General features: G+C 34.7%; 3 protein-coding genes across 3 annotated transcripts; 2 read left to right on the forward strand and 1 right to left on the reverse strand.

Moving 5' to 3' along the window:
• The first annotated feature begins 767 nt into the window (after window positions 1-767).
• On the forward strand, window positions 768-6,473 carry LOC133173829 (replication factor C subunit 3-like). The gene is made up of 7 exons (XM_061308879.1): window positions 768-906; window positions 2,312-2,517; window positions 2,939-3,033; window positions 4,012-4,193; window positions 4,429-4,565; window positions 4,924-5,092; window positions 5,212-6,473. The coding sequence occupies exons 1-7, from the start codon at window positions 820-822 to the stop codon at window positions 5,398-5,400; spliced, it is 1,065 nt and encodes a 354-aa protein (XP_061164863.1). The 5' UTR covers window positions 768-819; the 3' UTR covers window positions 5,401-6,473.
• Window positions 6,474-11,761: 5,288 nt separating this feature from the next.
• On the reverse strand, window positions 11,762-19,210 carry LOC133173746 (uncharacterized). Its single transcript, XM_061308770.1, has 10 exons — window positions 19,071-19,210; window positions 18,677-18,776; window positions 18,228-18,345; window positions 17,927-18,124; window positions 17,496-17,726; window positions 17,129-17,281; window positions 16,908-17,000; window positions 13,785-13,944; window positions 13,518-13,685; window positions 11,762-13,361 (listed from the first exon to the last, which is right to left on the reverse strand). Exons 1-10 carry the CDS (start codon window positions 19,099-19,101, stop codon window positions 12,892-12,894), a joined length of 1,722 nt encoding a protein of 573 aa, XP_061164754.1. The 5' UTR covers window positions 19,102-19,210; the 3' UTR covers window positions 11,762-12,891.
• Window positions 18,713-27,027, forward strand: LOC133173747 (S-acyl fatty acid synthase thioesterase, medium chain-like). The gene is made up of 8 exons (XM_061308771.1): window positions 18,713-18,796; window positions 22,981-23,114; window positions 23,630-23,768; window positions 23,963-24,062; window positions 24,151-24,229; window positions 24,344-24,437; window positions 24,588-24,670; window positions 26,490-27,027. Exons 2-8 carry the CDS (start codon window positions 22,982-22,984, stop codon window positions 26,609-26,611), a joined length of 750 nt encoding a protein of 249 aa, XP_061164755.1. The 5' UTR covers window positions 18,713-18,796; window position 22,981; the 3' UTR covers window positions 26,612-27,027.
• The last annotated feature ends 173 nt before the right edge of the window (window positions 27,028-27,200 follow it).

Here is a 27,200-nt window from a genome sequence, read left to right on the forward strand (position 1 = left end):
GAAAGATGAATTATTTCTTGATTTAGTTTGGAGTGAATTATAGATCTGTTGCAAATGTATTAGAATTTACAGTTCTTTGTTTCCGACCTACATTCAATGGTTTATATAGGGGAATTCAAGAACACAAAACAAAACGATATTTTAGTAAATAAGTTATTTTCAAACAAATCTTTACTTACATTATTCCATATGGACTACATTTATATCATTTTCAATAAAATATCAAATATTCGTCACATTCGATGTGCCGCCTATTAATACAAAACTGCCTGGTTTTCTGGTGGACTGCCTCTTAACTCTTTCAACAGTTTTACATTTTATTTTTCGTCTACATTTTTTTGTATATTTGTGTATCATAATTTGGAGAAATCTACATTAATGTTTAGATAGTGCATATGTGATCACGGTACATTTGAAGAAGTATTTAATTAATTTTTATGGAAAACTGTTCAAATATAATTCATTACTAAACAAATTCATCAACATCCATGCTCCGCGATAGTACAAAAAATGTTAGGAAACCTTCTAACTGCATGTTGACTACAAATACGGAAACAACTACCTATTGACACGCACATCTCTGAAGCCATACAATATACAGCTACCGAATATCCATTTGTTTACCGCACAGTGTATACCCCTGTACTCAGGTATTCACATATAGGGATATATATTAGAGAGGTCGAAACCACTTGGGTCGTAACCACGCGGGTCGAACCACACCGTAAACATTTTTGGAGCACTTGTTACAAGCGTTTAGCTGACGTTGATTTTGCCGGGAACTTTTGTGGTATTTATTTTTTTGGCTAAACAAAGAAAATGAGTTTATGGGTTGATAAACATCGACCGTCGTCTCTGAATAAGCTAGATTACCATAAAGATCAAGCTACTCTTCTTAAGAAACTTGTGAGTATATAGAACTGAGGTCATAATCGTGCACTTGGCGCGTAAATGTTTATTTCGAATTTTCTCACTCATTGCAAAGAATCTAAACCAGTCTGGTCGAACCCCCGAACGGGGGTATACCCCCAAACGAGGGTTTTCCGTCCCGTCATGCAATGCGCAAGAACAGTAACTCTTGCCGTATCCAATATAAACAAACTTGCATATATCATCTATCTTAGGAAAAAGATCGATAATAATGTTATTTCTGCTATGAACTTGGTAAAATATTAACAGAAAAAAATTAACAGGTTAAGTTTTCCATAGTTTGAATTTATAATGTAGGAATAACAAAATATTTTCCGTCATTTCATGAAATGTTTTTAATTATTTTGTAGGACGTCTCAATTAGGATTTTGGAATTTAAAACAGAAGGAAAAATATTCTAAGAATGAGGAAAATGTTAATTTAGAATCTAGATTTAAATAAAATTAAATAAAATCGTGTTTTCCCCCAAACAATCGTATTTATTAAAAAAAAACTACAACAACAAGTTGCTAAACATTTTATTTAATTCTTATAAGATATAAAAGACAATAAATACGATAGATTTCATTTGAATTTTATTTTTATATGTACTTTTGTTACACTTCCTGGGCATTATTATCGATAATAAAGACCGTCGATTGCTAGTCAGAGGAAACGCGGACTGAAACCCACAATCATGAATAAATCGATATTAGCACCATTTTTTCTTGCATTTTATTATGAAAATAAAAGATATATGGTAGAATAATACATTTTTTTTATAATTTCAATTTAATATTAGTTGCTTATGTCTGTTTATCGATTATATTATCTTAAATACCTGCATGTCAAGAAGCAAAAGATCGCCAACTTTGCCAGTGAATAAATCCCGATCTGTACAATAAAGTTGTATTTTTGTAAAATACAAACTCTAAAAACACCTTTGATCTATCATTTCCGAGTGGTTTTAGATTTGCCAAATAATCCTTTACTTTGCACCGGCGATTTTTGTAAACCCCTACTTTTTGCGTGAAATACGCACATTTTTAAGCATCTGCGCATGCTCGTACCCCCGTTTGGGGGTATGGATTTCCCATTTCCGTTTACCCCCGTTCGGGGGTTCGACCAGACTGTAAACGGCTGAGAAACTGGTTTATCCCGTTGTCATGCAGCTTCAGATATAATTAAATATTTGACTGTATGAAATTTATTAATTTTCTTTTAAGACATGCTTTCTTCTGTTCTTAAAGTAGTTGAAACAGCTATCATTACAGAGACCTTCAAATAATGTTACTTATTTATCTGTTCATGTTGTTTGTCATTATAAGGATGATTTCTGGTGTAGTGGTAATAAATCAAACTATTTCGATTATATATACTTCTTATGGAACAATTTTGTTAGGTCCATGGAGGAGATTTTCCACATCTACTGGTCTATGGGCCTTCAGGAGCAGGTAAAAAGACTCGTATCATGTGTCTTTTGAGGGAGTTGTATGGATCAGGAGTTGAAAAACTACGTATAGAGCAGCACAATTTCACCACCCCATCCAATAAAAAGATTGAAATCTCAACTATCTCTAGCAATTATCATATTGAGGTCAATCCAAGGTACTCATTATAAGCTTAACATTAATTTGTTTAACAAATGTTAATTTTTGTTAATGTGTATGATTCTCAAACTTAGAATTTATATGCAGATACTCTGTTTGTACAAAGTGCATAGTGTTTTCAAAGAAATTATGAATGATATCATTTTAGTTTTTATAGGACTGATTATGTACAGTTGTCCACAATGTGGTTTGAAACTACAACCCTCAGATAATAAATATGTTGCTCCATCTGAGATTGAGAATGAAGCCTGTAGCTAGTGCTAGTAGGAGCATGGCCTTGTTATTTACAGCTTGTAGAAACTTTAAATCCTGATACGTTGATTGTTTATTTTAGTAATATATGAAAAATCTAGTTTTGTCACATTATTCTGTGTGTCTATATTTGCATGATATTTTGCATATACATGTATGTATTTTAGTGATGTGGGAATACAAGACAGAGTTGTTATCCAGGAACTAATTAAAACAGTAGCTCAAACAAACAACTTGGATTCCTCACAGAGAGACTTCAAAGGTATATATTACATACATATGATAATTTTTAGACCCAAATACTGTACAGGATCCTTGAAAATACTGGAATTTAGGTAAAACTTATACTGTAGATTAATGCTCCAGAGTTGTTGAAAACCGTCCTTCTTGTTGGCAAGGCCGTTAAAAAAAATTGTCTGGACTGATAACATATAAGGAAACATCAGTCCTTAATGATCATTTGACCATTTTGTCTGTTGTTCTGTCTGTGTGTAACTGTTTTGTTTATGGACGCTATCTCAAAAAGCCTTTGGGCTTTTACATTGAAATTTTATATCACAACTCCCTATGGCTTAAAGAAGATTGGTAACGGTTTTGAGGTCAAAACATCAAAGACTAAGGTCAGAAATTCATACATTCTGTCTGTGTGTAACACTTTCATTTCTGGGTGGTATGAAATTTTATATCACAGCTCCTTATGGCCTAAAGAAGACTTCTATTGATTAAAAGGTCAAAGAAAAAAGGTCAGAAATTCATACATCCAAATCCGTTCTGAAGGGCTAAATTTATAATAAAGATGAATGAAAATTAAAATTTATAAAGAGAGACAATTAGAGAATGTAAATATTAGCATTGAATTCTTGTTTTTGGATGTCATCGATCATGTAACAGCACCTTGCTGTGCTGACAAATTATCATACCACACTAACGCAGGGTATTCAATTTGTCAGCATGGGTAGGTTCTGTTATACGACCAACAATATCCTAAAATAATAATTCAATGCTGAAATATTGGTTATTAATACATGCCATCTAGGGTACATACTGTATAGTTTCTGTAATCTGTCGTATTACTATTATATATCACTGTGCCTTTATATTTAACATCTATGAGAATGAAGATATTTTTGTATTCTATCAATATTTACTTTAATAAGACTCCTGTAAATGTTAACTTTTGATATTCTTTATTTTCCTCAATGATTCCTGCTACTGGTGACTACTATCCTTTTGTTTCTAGTCGTTGTACTGACTGAGGTTGACAAGCTGACAAAGGATGCCCAGCATGCTCTCCGTCGTACAATGGAGAAGTACATGGCAACATGCAGACTTATTCTCTGCTGTGTGTCAACAAGTAAAGTGATTCCAGCCATCCGCAGTAGATGTCTAGGGGTCAGGGTTGCAGCACCTACCATTGACGAAGTATGGGACTTCTGTACTTTAAATTATTTTGATTAAAAGATAGAATGAGAGCAACTATTAAAAAAATGCAAAATTCAAACAGAAAATGGAATGCAGACAAGGGTGGAAGTATTTATGAAATTAATTTGTGAAGAGTCTTGTTTTTCAAAGAATGTGTATCTGCTCACTGTACAGTTATTAAACAATAAATTGGAAAATCTTGTTTCATATTTTTTCTACCTTGTTCTTTTTATAGATAACACACATTCTCCAAATGGTTTGTAAGAAAGAGGGTTGTCCCATACCCATAGAGTTAGCTAGAAGGGTAGCAGAGAAGAGCAGACGAAATCTCCGGAGAGCATTACTGATGGCAGAAGCATGCAAAGTTCAACAGTAAGTATTTAGTCTGTAGCAGCAGGAGCATTGTCATTCCTATGCTTCAAGTATATGTAATCTGATGACACAGGAATTAGTTCTGGTCGTAAATCAAAAGAGTCCTCAGTGATGACAAGATCAAACTGAGTTTTGCCTGATGTCTATTACTTTATACAGATATTACTCATTTCTCATTAGTTTAAGTCTGAGAGGACTTAAGGGAAGAATCTCTAGGTGATGGACCTGTGTTATTCTTGCTAAACAATATGTTGCAAAATTTATAAACCTTGAATGATGGTCATCTCAGTATTAATACTTACATACAGAGAAGAATGTGAATGTGTTGTGAGATCAGTGAAAATCCCCTACATTACAGGACTCCATTAAAATCAGACCAAGAGGTATCAGAACCAGACTGGGAGGTTTATCTCAGGGAAACGGCTAATATGATAATTCAACAGCAATCTCCACGACGCCTGCTGGAGGTCAGAGGTCGTCTCTATGAACTTCTGACTCATTGCATACCGGCAGACATCATTATGAAGGTCAATTTAAATTCAAATTTAATATTGTTAGCTGTCCACATATCTATTGCAAAATTTAACCTTGTACAAAATTTAATCTTGGAGTTAATTTCTCAGTTCCATGGAATTATACATTGCAGGGATTGTTACAAGAATTGATTAATAATTGTGATGGGGAGCTGAAAACAGAGGTGGTGCAATCTGCTGCATTTTTTCAACATCGACTCCAGCTTGGGCAAAAGGCAATATATCACCTGGAAGCCTTTGTAGCCAAGTTCATGGCCATCTACAAACGATTCATGGAGGAAAACATTGCAGATCTCTTCTAACAAATCAAATGACTTTGCCAGTGTCAGTAGACATCAGTGGAGTTCATTTGAGAAACTTTTTTTGTTGATTAACTGAGACCAATGAAAACTTTCAGATTAATGAGTTTGCACCAAACAGAAACATATAAATACTGGTATTTGTCATTTTTGTTGAATAATTTTGAAAAAACAAATTATGCAAAAATAGACCCTGGTGAATGCTTGGGTGTCCATCTGTCTTGCAACAAGCATCTAAGATGTAGCTTTGCACCCCCTGACTGGAACAAATATGAATTCTTTTATGAAATTAAATGTTCTGTTTGATGAATGTGATCTACAGATGTGATTGGCTTGGCTTAGGTCATTTCTCCAAGGTCAAGTGGTAATGACATGTCACAGATTTTGTTTCAAATATACTTTTGGAATTCTTTACAAAATGAAATTAAAATACTGTATGCGTCTTATTAAAAGCCCTGAGTGAGTAGAAAGTTAGAAGAATGGGGTGCATATTTATAGGTTTGTCTGCTATAAAACATGCCGTGTTACACGACGTACAGTATTAGAACAAATAGAAACATACTTTTATCAAAACATCCCCATCAAAAATGCATTTTAAAAGTGGTACATGCTTTACCTTATAAATAAAAAAAGGTGACAGCAAAGTGCAATATCGTATTAAGAAGGCATAAGAAATTTAAACACTATATATGCCTTTAGAAATTTAGATAATTCATTCCAAGAATTCATGTATTAAATATTGTCAATGTACAGTGGTAAAATCGTGTTAAGTTAAAGAGACACCATGACGGAAAAAGGGGAAAATTGACAAAAGTAAAATTTTTGCATGACACAAGCAAATTTTGTTCAATTCTTGAAGATAATTACAGATTTCAGAACCTAAAAAATCTACTTTTATGGAGAAAAATGAAAGTAAAAATAATTTTTGTTTGCCCCAACACAAAAATATTGCTTTACTTCTTTGTTACGCATGCGCAGAAAAGTTGAAGAATTTACCATGGTGTCAGTTTCATAGATATAAATGTTGGATGAATGAGAATTTTGATACAATCTTTAATAAAGATGATCAGAACTTATTCCTCACTTTTTCTTGCTCCAATTCAATGTTGTTTACAAAGTTTCATTGCTAAGAGTAAACATCGCGTGACCTTGACTTTGACGATAACAACTAAGCGATAGATACAACCTTTGCTTTTCCGGCACTTACATTCTGCAGTTCTTTTCTTGCTTAACGGTGCAGTTGAGTAGTCAAGACTTTGCTTTATTCATATTTCTTATAAATCTTTTGTTTTATGATACAATTATCTTAAAAGAAACACATGATTTTGACTCATTATGTAACTTTAAATTATATGATAAGACATATTAGGGAAGGGGGCCCTTATTCTTAGTCAATTGAAAAAGGTCCCAGAGGATACCTATAAGGGAAGGGGTGCTAAATAGGGTGAATACGGTATAGAATGTTCAATTTTGCATCTCATCACAAGTCGTATTATCTTGTGACTCAAGTAATTAATTCTAGGGTCAAGGTAATGGACTAATGGGGCTATGATATCTTGATATTTTTCTAACTTGAATTTTATGGCTTTGATTGGTCAGGTGAATGATAAGGGGATACATAATTCTTTAAAGGAAGGACCAAGCTCCCTTCCAAGGGAGATGATCAAGAAACAGCAAAAATAGGGCGCGGTCTTTAAAAATGCTCAAGAACCACTGGGCCAGAAAAAGTGAAACGTGTGTGAAAGCTTATTAAGATTGTGTAGATTCAAAATTTACCAAATTATGACCCCCAGGGTAGGATGGGGCCACAATAGGGGATCAAAGTTTTACTTTGGAACATATAGGAAAAATCTTTCCAAGAACCACTGGACCAGAAAAGATGAAATTTATAGGTAAGTTTCACGACATAATTTAGATTCTAAATTGTTCTAACCATGGCCCTTGGGGTAGGGTTGGGTCACAATAAGATTGGAATGGTTAAGTAAAATCTTCTCAAGAACTACAATTGGGTCATTAATTTACAAACATTCCCAAGTTTTGTGGATTAATTTTTTTTTCGAATAATGGACCCTGTGTTAGAGTTAGAATAAAATTTTACACAGTGCATTTTTACAGGAAAAAAAAATCTTTCCCAATGTTGATCATATTGATACTGAAGAGTCCCATTGTGGTGAGGATTCAGAGACCCTATAGAGTTGGGGTGGGGCCATAGAACCATAATATGGGGGTCACAACTTTTCATGGAATATAAAGGAAAATATCTTAAATTTCTGAAGAACAGTCCAGGTCTAAAGTTACTCAGGTGAGTGTTGTGACCCATGGGCCTCTCATTTTAAGCTCTCCTGAGCCGAATTTCTCATCATATTTTGTTTGGTGTCTGTAAACTTCTCACATTTTTGACGTCTTAACGAGGTTCGCTCCTGAGCTTTTGAGCAGATTTATAGCTTAACCTATATTTCAAAAATTCTGCATAAAGTATTAATTCTTTCAATAAATTTGGATTCTACAATGCGAATTAAATTATTTTCAGTTAAAACTCCATGATTATATTCCATACCAAAAGCATTAAGTGAGGAACTATATTTTGTTGCGGAAGGTTTTTTAGAAGAAAATGTCCATTTTTTTCTCTTTCAAAGTATTTAAAGTATGTTAATTTTGGATTCCTATTTTTCCATGCAGCCTGCATACAGAGTTATTTTGTACAATGAACTGTTTTATACTGGTCCTAAATTATAAATCAAATAAACTGTCAAGAATTCTATCATCATATTTCATAAATATAGCAAATATATTGTGAAAATCAAGAAAAAAATATCCCTATTTTAAGCTTAAAATTAGCACTATTTTAGTAATATCTAAAAATTAACATCACAGACCCCCACTTTTTATTTTATTTTTTAAATATATAAGATACTTTTAACCATTCTTCTTAAATTCAGTAAAATGACATTACTTTCAAATTATTTTTTTGCTTGTTAAATTTTTATGCCAGAAAAATGAAATTTTTTGAGTGCAAAAAGGTCAAATAATTGAACGTGTGGAGTAATTTGAAATTTTTTTCGTTGTCACAAATTTTAATGTGTCTATTCAAGATGAAATAAGTCTGTGTTTGTTCCCATAATTTACTTGAATAAAAAATATTGGAGGAAAAACTTTAAAAATTGATTTATGTGTAAGACGTATTTACAGTGCAAAAAGGTCAAACTAAATGCTCTGTAGTGCCAAAAGAAGCGCATTGACCCCCATTTTTTGTTTTGATTTTTAATTAAGCTATGTGTGTAAATTCTAAAAATATACTTGATAAAAAATTCTCATTACTTTTGATGGCAGGATCCAACCTCCTTAAGAACCACTGGGCCAATTTCAAACAAAATTGCAACAAAGTTATTCTTGGTTGAAGGAAATTCAATTTTATTCAAACGAAGAGCCACATCCTCTTCCAAGGGAGAATAATTTTAAAAGAATTGGTGAAAATTTTATGTCATATTTGAAAAATCTTCTCAAAAACCACTGGGCCTGCAGAAAAGATGAAACATTTGTTTAAGATCTGATTTACATTTTCTAGATGAGTTACCAGGGTAATGTTTTTGGAGTAGCTCATTATGTCATTATTTCTAACAAAAAATTGAAAGGAGGATATGATAAAAACTTGCTATATCTTTATACCATTTTTAGCTCATCTCAACGCAGTTGGGGGAGCTTATGTAATACCCTCGGCGTTGGTGTCCCAGGTTAAAGTTTTTGGAGCAGTTTTCTTTTCAAGTACTTATATGCCCCATATTAATCAGAGATGCATAGAGGATGCTTCTAGTGTGTTTCATTGTACCAGTCAAGGTTTCAGATGCTGCAATTTCAGCCAAAGAATGACCAGGTTAATGTTTTTGGAGCAGGTTTTAGTTTTTAGAGCAGGTCTCATTTCCAAGTAACTGTAGGCCCTATATTGACCAAACTTGCATGGATGAAGCATCTAAGGATGCACACTACTGGATTTGCTTCAGATGCTGGATCTGACCTACATTTTCTGGATGAGTGACCAGGTTAAAGTTTTTGGAGCAGATCTCATTTCCAAGTAACTATAAGCCCTATATTGACCAAACTTGCATGGATGATACTCCTAAGGATGCACACTACTGGATTTGCTTCAGATGCTGGATCTGACCTATATTTTCCGGATGAGTGACCAGGTTAAAGTTTTTGGAGCAGATCTCATTTCCAAGTAACCTTAAGTCCTATGTTGACAATACTTGAATGGATGATACATCTAAGGATGCACACTACTGGACTTGCTTCGGATGCTAAATCTGACCTATATTTTCCGGATGAGTGACCAGGTTAAAGTTTTTGGAGCAGATCTGCTTTCCAAGTAACTATAAGCCCTATATTGACTCAACTTGCATGGATGATACATCTAAGGACGCACACTTCCAGGTTGCTTCGGATGCTGGATCTGATCTACATTTTCTGGATGAGTGACCAGGTTAAAGTTTTTGGAGCAGATCTCATTTCCAAGTAACTATAAGCCCTATATTGACCAAACTTGCATGGATGATACATCTAAGGATGCACACTACTGGACTTGCTTCGGATGCTGGATCTGACCTACATTTTCTGGATGAGTGACCAGGTTAAAGATTTTGGAGTAGTTCTCGTTTCCAAGTAACTATAAGGCCTATCTGAACCTAACTTGCATGGATGATGCATCAAGGGACAAACACTCTCAATCTTGCCTCAGATGCTGGATTTGACTTACATTTTCTGGATGAGTGAGTCTAGTTTAAAGTTTTTAGATGAGTCCATTCCCAAGTAACTGCAAGCCCTATCAGATAAAATTGCATAAATGACGAAGTCGAGATGACCTTATGCTATACCCCCGGCATCGGCGTTCCGGTTAAAGTTTTAGAATTAAGTCCCATTCCCAAGTAACTATTAGCCTTACCTGGACCAAACTTGCATGGGTGATGCATCTAGGGATGTACACTACCACACTTGCTTCAGATGCTGGATCTGACCTAGATTTTCCAGATGACTAACCAGGTTAAAGTTTTTGGAGGAGGTCCATTCCCAAGTAACTATAAGCCCTACCTTGATTAATCTTGCATGGATGATGCATCTAGGGATGGACACTACCAGACTAGCTTCGGATGCTGGATCTGACCTAGATTTTCCAGATGACTAACCAGGTTAAAGTTTTTGGAGCAGGTCCGTTCTCAGGTAAGTATAAGCCCTACCTTGACCAAACTTGCATGGATGATGCATCCAAAGGATGGACACTACCACACTTGCTTCGGATGCTGGATCTGAGCTAGATTTTCCACATGTGAGACCAGGCCTGGAGGTTATAAAACTTTCTGAGTATGTACTCAGTGCTCAAACTCAAACTCCGTACTCCAAAACCATACTCATGTTAAAAATTCCACTCTAATTTGTATATAAAATTTGAGTATGAGTAAGGTGTTAGAGAACGGAGTATGAGTTTGAGCACAGAGTATGTACTCAAAAAGTTTTATAACCTCCAGGCCTGGTTTAGATTTTGGAGCAGTTCCGTTCCCAAGTAACTATAAGCCCTACCTGGACACTTACCAACCTGCTTCAGATGCTGGATCTGACCTAGATTTTTATTTTATTTGTTTTAGCCATAATTTAAACAAATTTGCATGGATGATGTATCTAGGGATGGACACTTCCAGACTTGCTTTGGATTCTGAATCTGACCAACATTATCCAGATGAGTGACCAGGGTAATTTTTTTGATGTAGCTATATAATGTTATGGCCTGTTATGATTAAACTTGCATAGATGGTACATCTAAGGATAAAAAATTTCAGACTTGCTTTGGATGTCAGAACTGACCAAAATTTTCTTGATTACTAAACAGGTTAAAAGTTTTTTGAGCAGGTCGATTTCCAAGTAACTACAATTCCTACTTAAACCAAACTTGCAAGGATATTGATCTTGGGATGTTCCCCAACAAGAAAAAAAATATGATGTGACATTTGCCTTACTTATAGATAACATTCAACGAGGTGAGCTTCATAATCTTTGATTACCTATGTTTTCTATGTTTACTAGATAGAATATTCTCAAAGTGATTAATAAATCCATGTTATTCAGTCCATTATTCCCCAAAACTCCTCGTACACAGATTTTCAATAGAATTTACTGCCATACCCTAGCAGTGTGCCATATCTGAATATCTCGAACTCAAAAAATCTTCCCGAAAAGTGAAGTTTAGTTTAAAAGACAAAACCTATAGCCCCACCTGTTTTTTGTTCAAGGGCTATTATTTAAAATGTTAAGGAACAAGCTCTTACGTCTTGGGACTTTTTTTTGTTCTCCTTACAAGAAATGAACAAGGAAGTCCAACTACACAAAACTGATGCTTTTATTTACAAATTCTACTGTACATACAAATGTACATTTATATGTTCTTACACAAACATTTACTTATCCCCTCTCTAGGAAAACAAAAACAAAACAAAGCTCTGTTTAATGTTATTACATTGCTTGGTGAGGTTTATTGTGCTTGTACAGAACACATTGTTAACAGCACATTTAGTGAAACAAATGGATATCATATATGGTAATGCACCAAATAAATGCTTGCACTCTAAAAAACAAAACAACTGAACACAAACTTGTTAAAACACGGTCAACATTCTGTACGGTAACTTTCTCTCTACAATGAAGGGAGTATTACTTAAATGACATGTATTTGTAGAATGATCAGTGATAAACTGAGTTTTGTGAATAACAAAATTGTAAAAATGACAAATTATAACAAATTATAACCTGAACTGTAACGTATGGTTTCTAAGGTCTGAGTTGGAATTCAAAATCATGTTTGAATTAACATAATAATATCTTCTCTAATTGATGATGAAATAAATCAATATCAAATATTTAGGTTAATAAAAAATAAAAATAGAATACCATATGACTTGTCTATATAAAGCTGTCTATGAAGTTAACATTGGCACACTGGTCTCTTCTGAGAATTTTAACATACATTTTTTAAATTAGTAATCTGTAAAGAAATATCTATAGATTACCGGGTATTTCAAAAATTCTACCTCTACACACATCAATCAATACAGTTTATAGAGAAATTATTGCTGTAATGGAAGAAAAAAAAATCTTAAATTTAAGCCTTAAACATGCTTGAGAATCGTTTAAACACAATAAAGCCATTTATGACATAACAAAAATTCAATGGATCTTTAGAATAATCTTATAGATGTGCCACAATATAAAATTGCCAAAAATATAATGGGTACTGTATGAAGAAATAAAAAATATGCAAAAACTGTTTTCAAAAAATTTAAAATATATATATAATGGTTAAGCTTTGAAGCAAAATTGTCTTCTTATCAAACTAAAATGACTATGTACATATTATCAGATAAAAGCAAACAGAAGCATATTAACTGTCATTTGATATATCGAAAAAATTCCTTCTATGAAAATTCTAAATCATTTTACAAAAGTAAGAAGTCATCAAACACAGGATACAGCCTGACTCTGAAGATCAGGCATGGTGGAGTTCTTCTGTATCATGGAGCAGAAGTGATGATTTTTCTCCAGGATGTGGAACTGTATGTCTGTCTGTGTTGTACTGAGGCTATTAACAGTCATCAGCTCCTCGTCTTCATCTCCCAACGTAAACACTACAGGGGAGGGGGCAGCCACTGGAGAGGAGATTCTGGGGCTCCCAAACTGAGGGTTCCATACTCCCCCCATGTCCTGGGAGGAGAGAACAGGCAGAAGACCAGGGGCTGTTCCGATTTGTAGCTGAGACAGATGTTGGCGGACATACTCTGTCAGAGATGGAGATGAGGAAGACAGGTGGAAAGAATTCTTGGAATTACCTCCCTTTAATTCTGACGTTTGTTCTTTATGAATGATTGGTCTTGGATCTTCTCTTACTGGGGATTCCCTGATATTTTCATTTTGACCTGAGAAGTGATCTGAAATCAGAAAAGTTTTACCTAATATTCTATGCATAGTAATAAGATATAAAAAATAATGCTTCTACAGTATGTTTTCTAGTTTTTTAAAGCACTAAACCAGAAGTTGCTGACCAGACTGAAGCTCTACTGATTTGAACTAAAGAAAATGTATACCTAAATCAGAGAGGAATTCATCCATTTTACAGCTAGGATAGTCTCCCTTCCATGGTTTAACCACTTTCTTTGCTTCAATTTCCATCACTTTATCTTCAGCCATTTTGTTTCCCAGTTTGGCAGATTTTCTGTAGAGCTCTTCTGCAGACAGCATATCTTCTGGTAATCCTACCAAAAGACGAAAAACGGGTATGATTAAACAATGCCTATTAAACAAACCATAGAAAATTAAAAATAATAAAGAATATGTCAGAAATTAAAAGTCACCTCCTACTCCATATTCCTGAAACACTGCTAGATTATAGAGAGCTCCATCATGTCCTGACTGAGCTGCCTGGGAATATAAATGGGCCGCCTTGCATTCATTGACTTCTACACCCCATCCCTGCTCATAGCAAACTCCCAGGAAGTACTGAGCCTCTGGATACTACAAGTGTTAGTAAATACATGTTTACATTTGATTTCTTCTTTCTCAAGTTTCAAATTAAATCACTTTATAATAATTGAACTTTGGTTCCTTCAATGCTAGTATGTTAAGGAAATGGCAGAGTGAATCTATTATCCAACTTTTTTTCAAGAATTCACATCTTAACCTCACTAAACAAGAGGCCCAAGGGCCTTAACGGTCACCTGAGTATGATACAATAATTTGCATTATGCATAGAGTATAAAATGAACTGAAAGGTGAAGCTTTGTTGCCCAAAAGAAAAAAAAAATAGGGTGATCATGATCAACAAAATAATTGGTCTTAATATTCATTAACAGTTCATAAATTAGGTTCTAATCTGTTCCCCATTTATCACTATCACCATACAGTATATTAAGGAGGCTGGGGGGTCAACAAATTAACCAATTAACCACCAGATTTAACTTAATTTTTTAGATATGATATCTTAAGCTGTCAACTATCATTTGGCAAAGAAAAATTGCAAAAATTTTAGTTTTAAAATTTTATCATTTTCTATATCTTCATATGGAGCTCTTCTTCTAAAGGAGATCAATATAGTCTAAAAATGGCCACAACCCCCCAGCCTCTTTAACAAATTATCAATGCTTCTGTACTATTTTAATCCCTTGTTGAAATCTCTTACATTGGCCTCTCTTGGTCTTTGATGAACATTTAATAAGACAAGTTATTTTTGTCTCATTTTTATTTATCTACTACTTACTAGTCTATCTGATCATTAAAACAATGAAAGTACTTTTTGTATTATACAATAAAAGTTTTTGCATAATTCTCTTATTCTATTTACCTTTCAAGTACATTATTTACAGTGATAAATTATCAAAAGTAAATGGCAAAGGGGAATAACTCCTCTCAGTAGAATACAAACTAATAGAGCCCTGGCCAGGACCAGAACACTTGACCAAATGGTCCAGATGTTTAAAAATCTGGTAAAAATTTCCTTCCTTATAAAAATTTTTACTCTATTTTCCTCAGATATGCGCAGGTGCGGAGAAGATTTTTAAAGAAATAATGCATTTTTACTACAGATTCACTATATTATCAATAGAGCCCCCCCCCCCTCCAAAAAAAAAAAAACACCAGAGCTTCTGACCCTGGGACCAGAAGTTTGCTCATCATAACTAATCACTTTGTTTATCTGCTTAACACTAAGGAGCAAACAGGATTATTTAATAGAATTAATGCATTTTCACTATATTATCAAGAGCCCCACCCTCACACCAGCACATCTGACCCAGGGGTCATGAAATTCACTACTCTGAAAGAAGCACTCCAGCTCATCATAACTATACACTTAGCTTCTTTGCTTTTTTAACCAGAAGCAGAAAAGAATATTTTCAAAGAAATTTTGCTTTTTCACTTTATAATCAATAGAAGCCCCCCCCCCCCCCCCCCCTCACTAGAACCCTTAAACCTGGGGTCATAAAATTCACAATTTTGAAAGAGGCATCCTTGCGTACCATAACAATGTACTTAGTCTGTTTAAACAATACCCAGGAGCAGAGAAGAAGATTTTCAAAGAAATAATTCACCTTCACTATAGGATCTATATAGCCCCACCCTAGCACCAGAACTCCTGTCCCCAGGGCCATGAATTTCACAATTTTGGAAGAGGCATCCTTGCTTATCATAACAATGTACTTAGTTTGTTTAAATAATACCCAGGTGCAGAGAAAAAGATTTTTAAAGAATTAAAACATTTTCACTTTATTATCAATAGAGCCCCACCCTAACACCAGAACCCCTGATCCAGGGGCCACGAATTTCACAATTTTGGAAGAGGCATCCTTGCTTATCATATCTATGTTTTTTATGTGTTTCAATAATAGCCAGGAGTAGAGAAGAAGATTTTCAAAGAATTAATGCATTTTCACTATATAATCAATAGAGCCCCACCCTAACACCAGAACACCTGACCCAGGGGCCATGAAATTCATAATTTTGGAAGAGGCACTCTTGCTCATCATAACTATGTACTTAGTTAGTTTATCTAATACCCAGGAGCAGAGAAGAAGATTTTCAATGAATTAATGCATTTTCACTATATAATCAATAGAGCCCCACCCTAACACCAGAACCCCTGCCCCTGCGGCCATGAAATTCACAATTTTGGAAAAGGCACTCTTGCTCATCACAACTATGTACTTAGTTACTGAATTTAATACCAAGGAGCAGAGAAGAAGATTTTCAAAGAATTAATGCTTTTTCACTATATAATCAATAGAGCCCCGCCCTAACACCAGAATCCTTGACCCTGGGGCCATGAATTTCACAATTTTGGAAGAGGCACTCTTACTCATCATAACTATATACTTAGTTAGTTTATTTAATACCCAGGAGCAGAGAAGAAGATTTTCAAAGAAATAATGCACTTTCACTATATGATCTATATAGCCCCGCCCTAGCACCAGAACCCCTGCCCCTGGGGCCATGAATTTCACAATTTTGGTAGAGGACTCAATGCTTATTACAATGATGCTAACAGTTTGACTGCTTGATGTCCAGGAGTAAAGAAGAAGATTTTTAAAGATTGCATTAATTTTGGTGGTTTTAGCCCCACCCCTCAGGCCCCAGGGGGGCAGGGACCATGAAATTCACAATTTTTGTTCCCCTTCACCCATAGATGCTATATGCCAAATTTGGTTGAAATTGGTTGAGTGGTTTCAGAGAAGAAGCTAAAAATGTTCAAATGTTAACGCACATCGCACGACGACGGACAAAAACGGATAGCAATAGGTCACCTGAGTGACTCAGGTGACCTAATAAAATCATGCATGTAAAATCTTCATCATATCAGAGTATTGCATTTTACATGTCAGTATGACTTATTTGAAGATACTGTATTTCTGAAAGATTTTTTTTAAAAACATACTCTAGTATTGAAAGGACTTTCCAAATAGCTTTATTGATGAAAGCAAACCTACCTCTTGTTTTGCAGCTTCACTGAATTTTGACACTGCCTTGCCATAGTCCTGAGAATCTGGCTCTGTATAATGGACACCAAGGTATGTCTGAGCCTACAACAAAGCATCTCTTTCTTAATACCTAGTCAAATCCAAATACCAGTACATGTAATTTGATGTGTTTTCAGAATCTTAATTTATTTATCAATAGTAGACAACGGATCCTTGTTGTCTATAACTACCTGAGCTAGTCCAAGTTCAGCTGCTCTCTCCATAAGACTGATGGCTTTGTCCTCGTTCTGTGACACCCCTTCCCCCTCCTGGTACATGAGTGCCAGATTATACATGGCCTGTGGGTGATTTTCTGCTGCTGCTAACTTGTAATACTTTGCAGCCTAAACAAACATTACCATAATATGAATAACCCTCTCAAAGTCTCTTGTGCAGATTAAATTCTAACAAACACTGATGGACACTGAGACACTTTACTCACAATTTAAGTCCTAATCATCTATTTATTTTTTTTTACATGGTGCTTCAAACAAATATTTTTTTTTTTTTTTGAAAGAACTGTGCTATTGACAACTGGAGCTAAAATGAAGTACGTACCTTTCTTACATCCTTTGTGACCCCTTGACCTGTCTCGTAGCTGAGGCCAAGGTTAAACTGTGATCGGGAGTGTCCCATATCGCTAGCCTCTTTCCACATGCTTACTGCCTCAGTCATCTCCCCTGTTTTAGCTTTGCGTTGGGCTTGAATATTTTTAGCTATTGCCACATACTTCTGTACCACATTTTCAAAGTCGTTCATTACTTTTGTCAGTGGATCATCTTTGTTTTCCTATTATACATGTACCAGATAATGTTAACTGATAGTTTGTGTTCATTGCTAAGCAAATAATAATCCCACAATATAAATGACCAATATGCTTATAAATGCAAATAATTGTTCTCCCCTTAATGTTATATATTTGAAACAAAAATTGCTAAACTATCTTGCTGGAGAATTAATTTGTGTCAGAGGTCCCTTATATGACCTACCCCCTCTATCGGTGCCTTTCCACTATCTTGGAGCAGTCCTTTCTGGTCCCCAAGCCTCCTTGCAGTGGCCGGCAGACAGTATACAATTTGTGATATCTGGGACAGAAGACAATTCCTTGCATGCACAGGTTTCTCCTTCCTCTCTGTAAGTTTTTGGTGACATCTTGAAATCTGAAGGCTAAGATATACAACTGCACCCTGAAAGGAGATACAACATTAACAATGTTTATAAATGGAAGGCTTGAAAACTTGAATTATAAAGTAGTAAACTGGGACAAATTCTCTTGGACACGATACTAACCAATCCCAAGACTCCTAGTGTGTCCGAAGAAGTGAAGCAATTCCATCGAGGCTTGCTATTCCACCACTCCCTCTCCCCTCCCTGGTCATTTCTATGGTTACCATGGAAATTATTTTTTCTGCAAATGATATGAGAATAGGAAACAGGTTCTCCAATTTTTTAGTTACTTTTTTGCAGAGACATATAATTATTTTATTATTATTATATGTCTCTGCTTTTTGTCATTGTATTTGAATAAAAACTATTATCTACAAACCCTGCAATGGTTTTTATTTAGTATATATTTTTGGACTATATTTTTGTTTATCAATGTCTGTATGGCTTTTGAAACTAACTTATTTGGAAACTTTAAAGGGTTTCTTATCTATTGAAATATAATTTACTTCCGGTTTATGTGCATTCAAAGGTGACAAAAGCAACAGCAGTTATTTTTGACCAGCTTCACCAACCTTGTGGCGTGACAAACTCTGTTTTGGTCTTTCTTGTTCTGCTCTTCGTCGAGACAGGCGGTGGTGTAGGGTCTCTTATTATGCAGGTGCTGCCGTAACGCTGTGGACAAATATAAACAAGTAGGTCAAATGCCATTTTGTAGAACAAACACAGGAATGTGTTCTTTCAACAATGAAACGTAAATGTCAAGGGATAAATTTATCGCTCAAAATTACAGAATATTTTATTTTTAATAAATCATTATTCTCTCGTAAATACGTTCTGATAATACAACGCACTTGGATATCAACACATCAAGACTGATTGCCCTTGAAATCTTACAGTTACTGTGGACGGCCGCTCGTATTGCGTCATTTACTCTAGCAAGTTAAAAATTAATTTTGTAATTTTTACCTCGTGGAATCCCACATATCCACCTCCACATGACTCGCTGGGTCTACATATTCGACAGAAAATAATGCTTCTTCAAGTTTCTAATGTTGTTGCCACCATTAAATCTTTCCTGACGTCATTCAGTTAGGCTATTTTGAAAACTCAAGAGAGATACGAATGGAAGGAAATTTCCAATGATTTCATATTTTGGAAAGCACCGTATCTATTTATAGAATTGCATTAACGTGCATCATGCATGTAATTAAAAGAAATATTTAATTATTATTATTTTAAATAAAAAGATTGATAAGGAAATTACTTTTTAGTTATGTACAGCTGGGATACAAGAAGAAAGTTCGTTTGTCAAATATGGCGTATTTTTGATAAGTTCAGATAACCCTATTCTCTATTGAGAAGTTGCTGGCTCGTTTACTCCCCCTCAAGTTGAGGTATTAAACGAGCCAGCAACTTCTCAATAGAGAATAAGATAACCCATCCTCGCAAGCCAGAGGTCCTGAGTCAACACGTTGCCGTTGGTCCAACGGCAACGTGTTGACTCAGGACCCCTGGCTTGCGAGGATGCAGATAACCAAAATTTAAAATATCTTTCTATTTGATATTTTTCTTTAGATAAGATAAGATAAGATTTATTGATCCCAATTTGGGACCCCTCAGGGCATACAAGTAAAGAATTATATACACAAGAAGAAATTCAAAATTGATAGTAGCAACATGTCGATATTAAGAGAAAAGAAAAGAAACTAACTAAAGAAGATGATGATGATTATAGCAGATGGGGATTACCAATAATAAATGCTTTATATATATATATATATATATATATATATATATATATATATATATATATATATATATATATATATATATATATATATATATATATATATATATATATATATATATATATATATATATATATATATATATAATTAGTTGTTTCATATTTGGATATTTTACTTGAAAAAGACGTTAATGGTAATCTAACAACCAAGCTTTATGATAAACGTGATGACTTTAACTTTTCAATCGTCAACTTCCCTTACTTTTGCAGCAATATACCTTCATCACCTGCATACGGGGTATATTATATCTCTCAGTTGATTCGATACGCAAGAGCATGCTCTACGTATGCACAATTTCTAAAACGAGGTAAATTATTGACAAAGAAGTTGATGAAACAAGAATATCAGCTGTCTCGTTTAAAGTCATCATTTCGTAAGTTCTATGGTCGATACAATGACCTTGTCAGCAAATACAATTTATCATTGAGTCAAATGCTGACTGACGTTTTTCATACTAATTGTTAGGCCATTATTTACACACTGAATTGTCAGCGGATTTTTCCGTTATTTCCCGATCATGACAAGGAGCACACGGCGGGTGTGACCGGTCGGCAGGGGATGCTCACTCCTCCATGGCACCCGATCCCACCTCTGATGTTTGGAGGTCCGTGTTTGCTCTGCTCCTATTTTGTATTGTATAATGGACTTTTGAGCTTGAATACTGTTCGTTATCTCCATATATTTCATTAGCAAACGTACAAAGATTTGTAACATGTATATTTGTACTAGAGTATTAATAATTTAATATTATTACTTTATATATAAAGATAGGACTTTTTTGAAAATTACACAATTTAAATCAACTGCGTTTCAAAGCACGCATATCTACACTCAATCTCGTATTATCATGTTTTAGCTCAGATAGGCCATACTCAGTATATAGCTTTAACACTTGGGGGGGGGGAGGGGAGGGGGCACACATTGAACAGTTTATTCCAATTTTGGATCCAGTTTGAGAGGGCATATGACATAAGAAAGAGAAAATTTACACCTGTCCTTTATTCATTTAGACATACCTCGCCATCAGATATGTTAGTAAAAAAGAAGGACTTTGCATACGCTGTCCATTGTTTTAGAATTTAATATTCTTTGGAATATTTTTGGAGGTCCATGTTTGCTCTGCTCCCGATTTGTATTATTTTAATGGACGTTGAATATCTTTAATTCAGTTATACCTATCTTCAATTCATCAGGAGACAGGTTCAATTACTTGAAGATATGTACAATATTATGAGTCAGCATTTCGTAAATTCTATTATAGAATCTATATGGTCGTTATAATGAAATTTTTAGCAATCATAACCTATCATTAGGTCGTATTTTAACTGAAATATTTCATACCAATCTATCATGTAATTCAATTATACCTATTTTTAATTCATTTGGAGATAGGTACAATTGATTTGAAGATAGGTATAGGCCGAATAGAATTCATTTGAAGATAGATACAAATACCAAGAATTTAAGATAGGTATAATGGATTTAAAAAAGGTGTAATAGGTATAATTCAATTGAACCTATCTGTAATTGAATTGAACCTATCTGTAATGGAATTAAAAATTCTTTTTGAACCTAGGTTCCATTATTTAAAGATAGGTGTACTTACCTTTAATTCATTTAGACCTATCTTTAATTCAGATGTAGTTATAAATCTTCTTTTAGAGATAAGTTCAATTATTGGAAGACTATTTTTTTGAAAAGTTTTTTGAAGCAGTATGACATCGCCTCTTTTTTTTTAAGTTCTAATTACCGGTAAATATTCACTCATTTTTATGGTGTCCCGATATAGGTCCATTCGCAAAAGTGTAACAGCGCGTTAGGAACAACGCGCTAGCGCGTTATTTCTAACGCATTGTTGCACTTTTGTAATTGAAAACGGGCTAGTGCAAAGTGACAACGCGCAAGCTCTTTGTTCACTACGCGCCGGCGCATTGTTTTGAACGCATTGTTGCTTTTTGTTAGTGACAACGCGCTAGTGCAAAGTGCCAAAGCGCTAGCGCAAATGACAAGGCTCCGTCGCGTTGTTTACAACACGGCGGCGCGCTTACACACAAACACACCGTCACGCTAAGGCAACTTTATACTCAACACACCGTCGCGCTAACACAGAACATGCCGTCGCGCTAACGCGACTTTACAAAACACGCCGTCGCGCTAACGCAACTTTACAAAACATGCCGTCGCGCTAACACAGAACACGCTGTCGCGCTAACGCAACTTTACTCAAAACACCGTCTCTCTTACACAAAACATCCCGTCACGCTATATAACACAACTTTACACAATGTATTGTGTGTCAGCGCGACGGGATGTTGAGTAAAGTTGCGTTACCATAACGACGTGTTGTGTGTTAGCGCGACGGCGTGTTGCGTGTTAACGCGATTGTGTAAAGTTGTGTTAGCGTGACGGCGTGTTGTGTGTTAGCGCGACGGTGTGTTGTGTGTTAGCGCGACGGTGTGTTGTGAACAACGCGCTAGCGCTTTGTCACTTTGCGCCAGCGATTGTTCCGAACGCGCTGTTACACTTTTGCAAATGGCCCTATCGGGACACCATACATTTTGATAATTATAGATTTTTTTCATTAACTATATAAATCCTGATTTGAAAAAAAAATTCATATTCTGTTCAATTTTAAAAGTTACATGATTCTCACATTCTTTTGTTTCTTTCCAGAGGAATTTTCTGATCAGTGCAAATTTTCTCAAATCCATATCAGCCTCTTTCAGCTCTTCGGAAGTGTGCACTAATTCGGAATCTACAAAGAGTTTCTTAATACAAGAGCATTTATAAACATATACTTTTCTATGCTAAAATTGTCTTAATAGGAAAAGTGTATATTAAGTTTTCCTGAGAAAAAAAATGTTTAGAATTCGTAAACTATACCTCACACCAATAAAAAGTTTCACAAGGAAGCAAAAACTTTAAATAAAAAAATAATAATGATGCTATCCCCCCCCCCCCCCTCTTTTGGTGAATGTGCACTGCCTTAATTAAAAGTGGATCATTTTTAGCCTTTTTCATGATTAACATTGGCAGTTTTAACTCTGTGTATGGTTGCTTTTGTGCAGAATGGTTGACAAGTTTCTAAATTGCCGGTTTGCCAAACCAGATGCAAACTATGTTTTAATCTGTTTTCCTTGGGCCGGAGGAGGATCTAATTTTTACGCGCAATGGGGAAAAATGAGTCCAGATTTTGTGGAAGGTAAGAGATTAAACCTTCCAAGGCTATTTAAAACCATTTTGTCAAAGAGAATTTACTTTGATTTTACAACTATAAAACAACTCTGAAACTGGGTTTTATTATAGGTTTGATCTTGGTTAATTTTGTTGTATGTAAGTGTTGAATTAATTGTACAGGTGATATGATGTCAACAGACAAGAGCCCAATGGGCCACAACGCTCACCTGAGTAAACAGCCACGCTGTTCTTGTTCAGATTATAAAAAAGATTTTTTTTTCTTCACTCACACGAAAATTTTGAACACAACACTGTGTATTTTCATCTAAACAATCTGAATTTCCTTTAGAAGGGAACGCCTTGTGGCAAATGGCAAGTTTCGTTGAAATTGGCCCAGTGGTTTCGGAGAAAATGGTTCAAATCGTAAAAAGTTTACAGGCAACACATAACAAATACAGACAGATGTTAGGACAGCCAGACAAGATAAGTTCTCTCGAACCCCTGGATCAGGTTATCTAAAAAGATCTGTTTAATTTTTAGTTTGCGGGATTACTCTCCCTGGCCGCGAGTCCCGATTTCGAGAATCCTGTAATTCAGATGCTAAGCAGATAGTACAAGACACATGCTCAGCTATACACAACAAATACAGCACAAAAAATCTTGTATTTTGGGGACACAGGTACATGCTCATTGGATTATGTAAAGTTGATTTAAAATACATGCACATATATCTTTGAAACAAAAATATAAATGCCTTTTAATCAACAAGAAGGTATCGTATTTAATCTTTATCAAATTTGTTTAGTAACCATCGTACTGTATTTTCTGTGACATAATATGCACTTTAAAGTTTCGATTGAGCTTTCTTTTCAGCATGGGAGCGCTGTTTAGTTTTGAGACAGCTCTGTTGATGAAAAGAGTATACAACAAGGAACCCTTGATGATGTTTTGCTCTGGGATTTCTGCACCACATGTTAGTAAATTAAAATTTGTCTGATCTAGACACTAGAAAAAATCAACAAATGCAACTACATATCATTAAAAAATTGTTGTTTTTTCAGGCCCCCGAGAGGACACATTCGGGACCTAAAGTTAAAGATATGACCGATGCAGAATTTGTAGAATATCTCAAAAAGCTAGGTATAATATATTTCTTCTCTGCTAAATATCTATAAAGAATACCGATGAGCAATTTTTACTTAAATGTATTTTTCTTTATATACATATCATTAACTTGACATTGTACCTTCACAGGGGGAACACCTGAGCAGGTGCTATCAGACCCCGAAATGATGAAACTTTTCCTTCCCCCACTCAGAGCTGACTACATCATGATGGAGGGTTTCAAGTAAAATTTATCAGTCTTGAATTTGCTGCTTTGAAAAAAAAAACAACATGATACCCGTTAAATAATTTCCAATATTTTAAAAAAATCCCTTTTCAGTACGTAACTCTTTAACATGCACATAATCAGCCGAATTATTTTGTTCATGCTTAGTTCTCCAGTAGGACAAGATCCACCCTTCTCGTGTCCTCTTCATTTATTCGATGGTGAAAATGATGTTAAGCACAATTTAGAAGGTAAGAAAACTAGAAATATGTCCATAGGACATGAATGCCCTGCCGAGGGTATATTAGTAATGCAACATGAAAATTTGTATTAGTGTATGAAATTTGATGAGAATATCTTGAATAGTTTCTTTAAAATTGAAATTGAAATCTAAAAAGTTGGATATAGATGATAAATTTTCACCAAATTATGTATAAGTGCATAATCTCACATAAATATATCTTAAATGGTTTCTTTAAAATTAAGCAAAATGCAAATTTAAGTAAAATGAGGTCAAGGTCCCAGAAAACTTCAAGGTCAAACGTTTTTGATGCAGTTGAATAGTTCTCATAAATACGTATCAGCATATTAAGTTTGATAAAAATATTTTGAATGGTTTATTTAAAACTGAGCTAAACACTAATTTAAAATAAATGAAGTTAAGGTCAAAGGAAAGGCCAAGGTCAAAAAATGTTGATGCAGTTGAAAAGGTTACATCAGTATGTATTAACATATGAAGTTTGATAAAAATAATATGAATGATATCTTCAAAACTGAGTTAAACACAAATAGAGAAAAGTGAGGTCAAGGTCAAAGGAAAGGTCAAGGTGAAAAAAAATATTGATGCAGTTTAATAGATCTCATCAGTATGTATCAGCATATGAAGTTTGACACTAATTTAAGAAAAGTGAGGTCAAGATCAAAGGAAAAGTCAAGGTCAAAAATTGTTGATGCAGTTGAAAAAGTTATATCAGTATGTATTAGCATATGAAGTTTGATAAAAATATTATGAATGGTTTCTTTAAAACTGAGCTAAACACTTATTTAAGAAAAGTGAGGTCAAGGTCAAAGGAAAGGTCAAGGTCAAAAAATATTGATGCAGTTGAATAGCTCTCATCAGTATGTATCAGCATATGAAGTTTGACACTAATTTAAGAAAACTGAGGTCAAGGTCAAAGAAAAGGTCAACGTCAAAAAATGTTGATGCAGTTGAATAGCTCTCATCAGTTTGTATCAGCATATGAAGTTTGATAACACTATCTTTAATGGTATCTTTAAAATGAGCTAAACACTTATTTGAGAAAAGTGAGGTCAAGGTCAAAGGAAAGGTCAAGGTCAAAAATATTGATGCAGTTGAATAGCTCTCATCAGTATGTATCAGCATATGAAGTTTGTTAAAAATATCTTGAATGGTTTCATTAAAACTGAGTTAAACACTAATTTAAGAAGAGTGAGGTCAAGGTCAAAAGAAAGGTCAAGTCAAAAAATGTTGACGCAGTTGAATAGCTTACATCAGTATATATCAACATATGAAGTTTGATTACACTATCTTGAATGGTATCTTTAAAACTGAGCTAAACACCAATTTAAGAAAAGTGAGGTCAAGGTCAAAGGAAAGGTCAAGGTCGAAAAATATTGATGCAGTTGCATAGCTCTCATCAATATCTATCAGCATATGAAGTTTGATAAAAATATCTTGGATAGTTTCTTTGAAACTGAGCTTTGAACATTGCTAAACGCAAAGTGTGACGGAAGGTCAGAAGGACGGAAGACGGACATGACAAACACTATATGCCCCAGCCATATTCATGGCGGGGCATAAAAATTATCAAATGGTTTAAATATTGTCCTTTAGACCCTCCATACACAGAATTGTTATAAAAGTTCATTTATCTCAGTTTAAGCCGAGAACTATCCCCAGAAACCAACAAAGCGGCCAAACAAGAGAAGTAGGGAACACACATTTATCATAGAATCCCATGAACACAAACACATTTTGTACTTTGTCTTGTTGTTCCTTCTCTTGGAGGTGAAGCTTTGTTTGTTTTTGCCCTTTTTATTTTATTTTAGCTTGGAAGGATGTAACTTCAGGAGACAAGACAATACAGTTTTTGCCTGGTGGTCACTTCTATCTCAAAGAACCGTCCAATCAGAGTTTCCTGATCTCTTACATTTCCAAAAACCTCGTTTGATTGGTGGATTTTTGATAACGCTGTGCCATAAAACGATTAAATTTCACAACATTAAAAATAATAAACTTCAATCAGTCATTAAGTTATCAAGTCCAATTTACGGTGTGCAACTCTTTTAATCTTCTAACAGTAATTTAACTAATTTTTACATTTAAATGAATCTTTTTACGCCTTCAAATTTGTCAGACTATAATAATATTTTCGCCCGGAGGAAAACAGTTATTGGTTTTTCTTCAAAGAGAATTAATATGGATTGAATGCAACTGGAATCTTACACCGACAGATGCTATACTTTAACATGACCTCTACATGCAAGTGTGCGTTTATTGTGAACGTGAGGGAAATTCATTAATGTTCTTAAAAAATTCACAACAGTTGATTGGTGGATATGAAAAATCAAGTCAAAGTCACCACAATTCAATAATAAAATGTAAACGGCTGCATGCTCTTTATGCAAGTCTTTTTTGTTGATGGTTTCTGAAACTTGGTAACAGATGGGAAACATTCACATCGGATTTTTCAGATTTTTTTTCCGATGATGGTTTCTTAATCACCGCCGCATGTGAATGAGACTCCCTAAGCGTTCAAA

Source organism: Saccostrea echinata, unplaced genomic scaffold (assembly GCF_033153115.1).
Source record: "Saccostrea echinata isolate AGI-Se365-2 ecotype Australia unplaced genomic scaffold, CSIRO_AGI_Sech_v1 ptg000056l, whole genome shotgun sequence".
Lineage (NCBI taxonomy): Eukaryota > Metazoa > Mollusca > Bivalvia > Ostreida > Ostreidae > Saccostrea > Saccostrea echinata.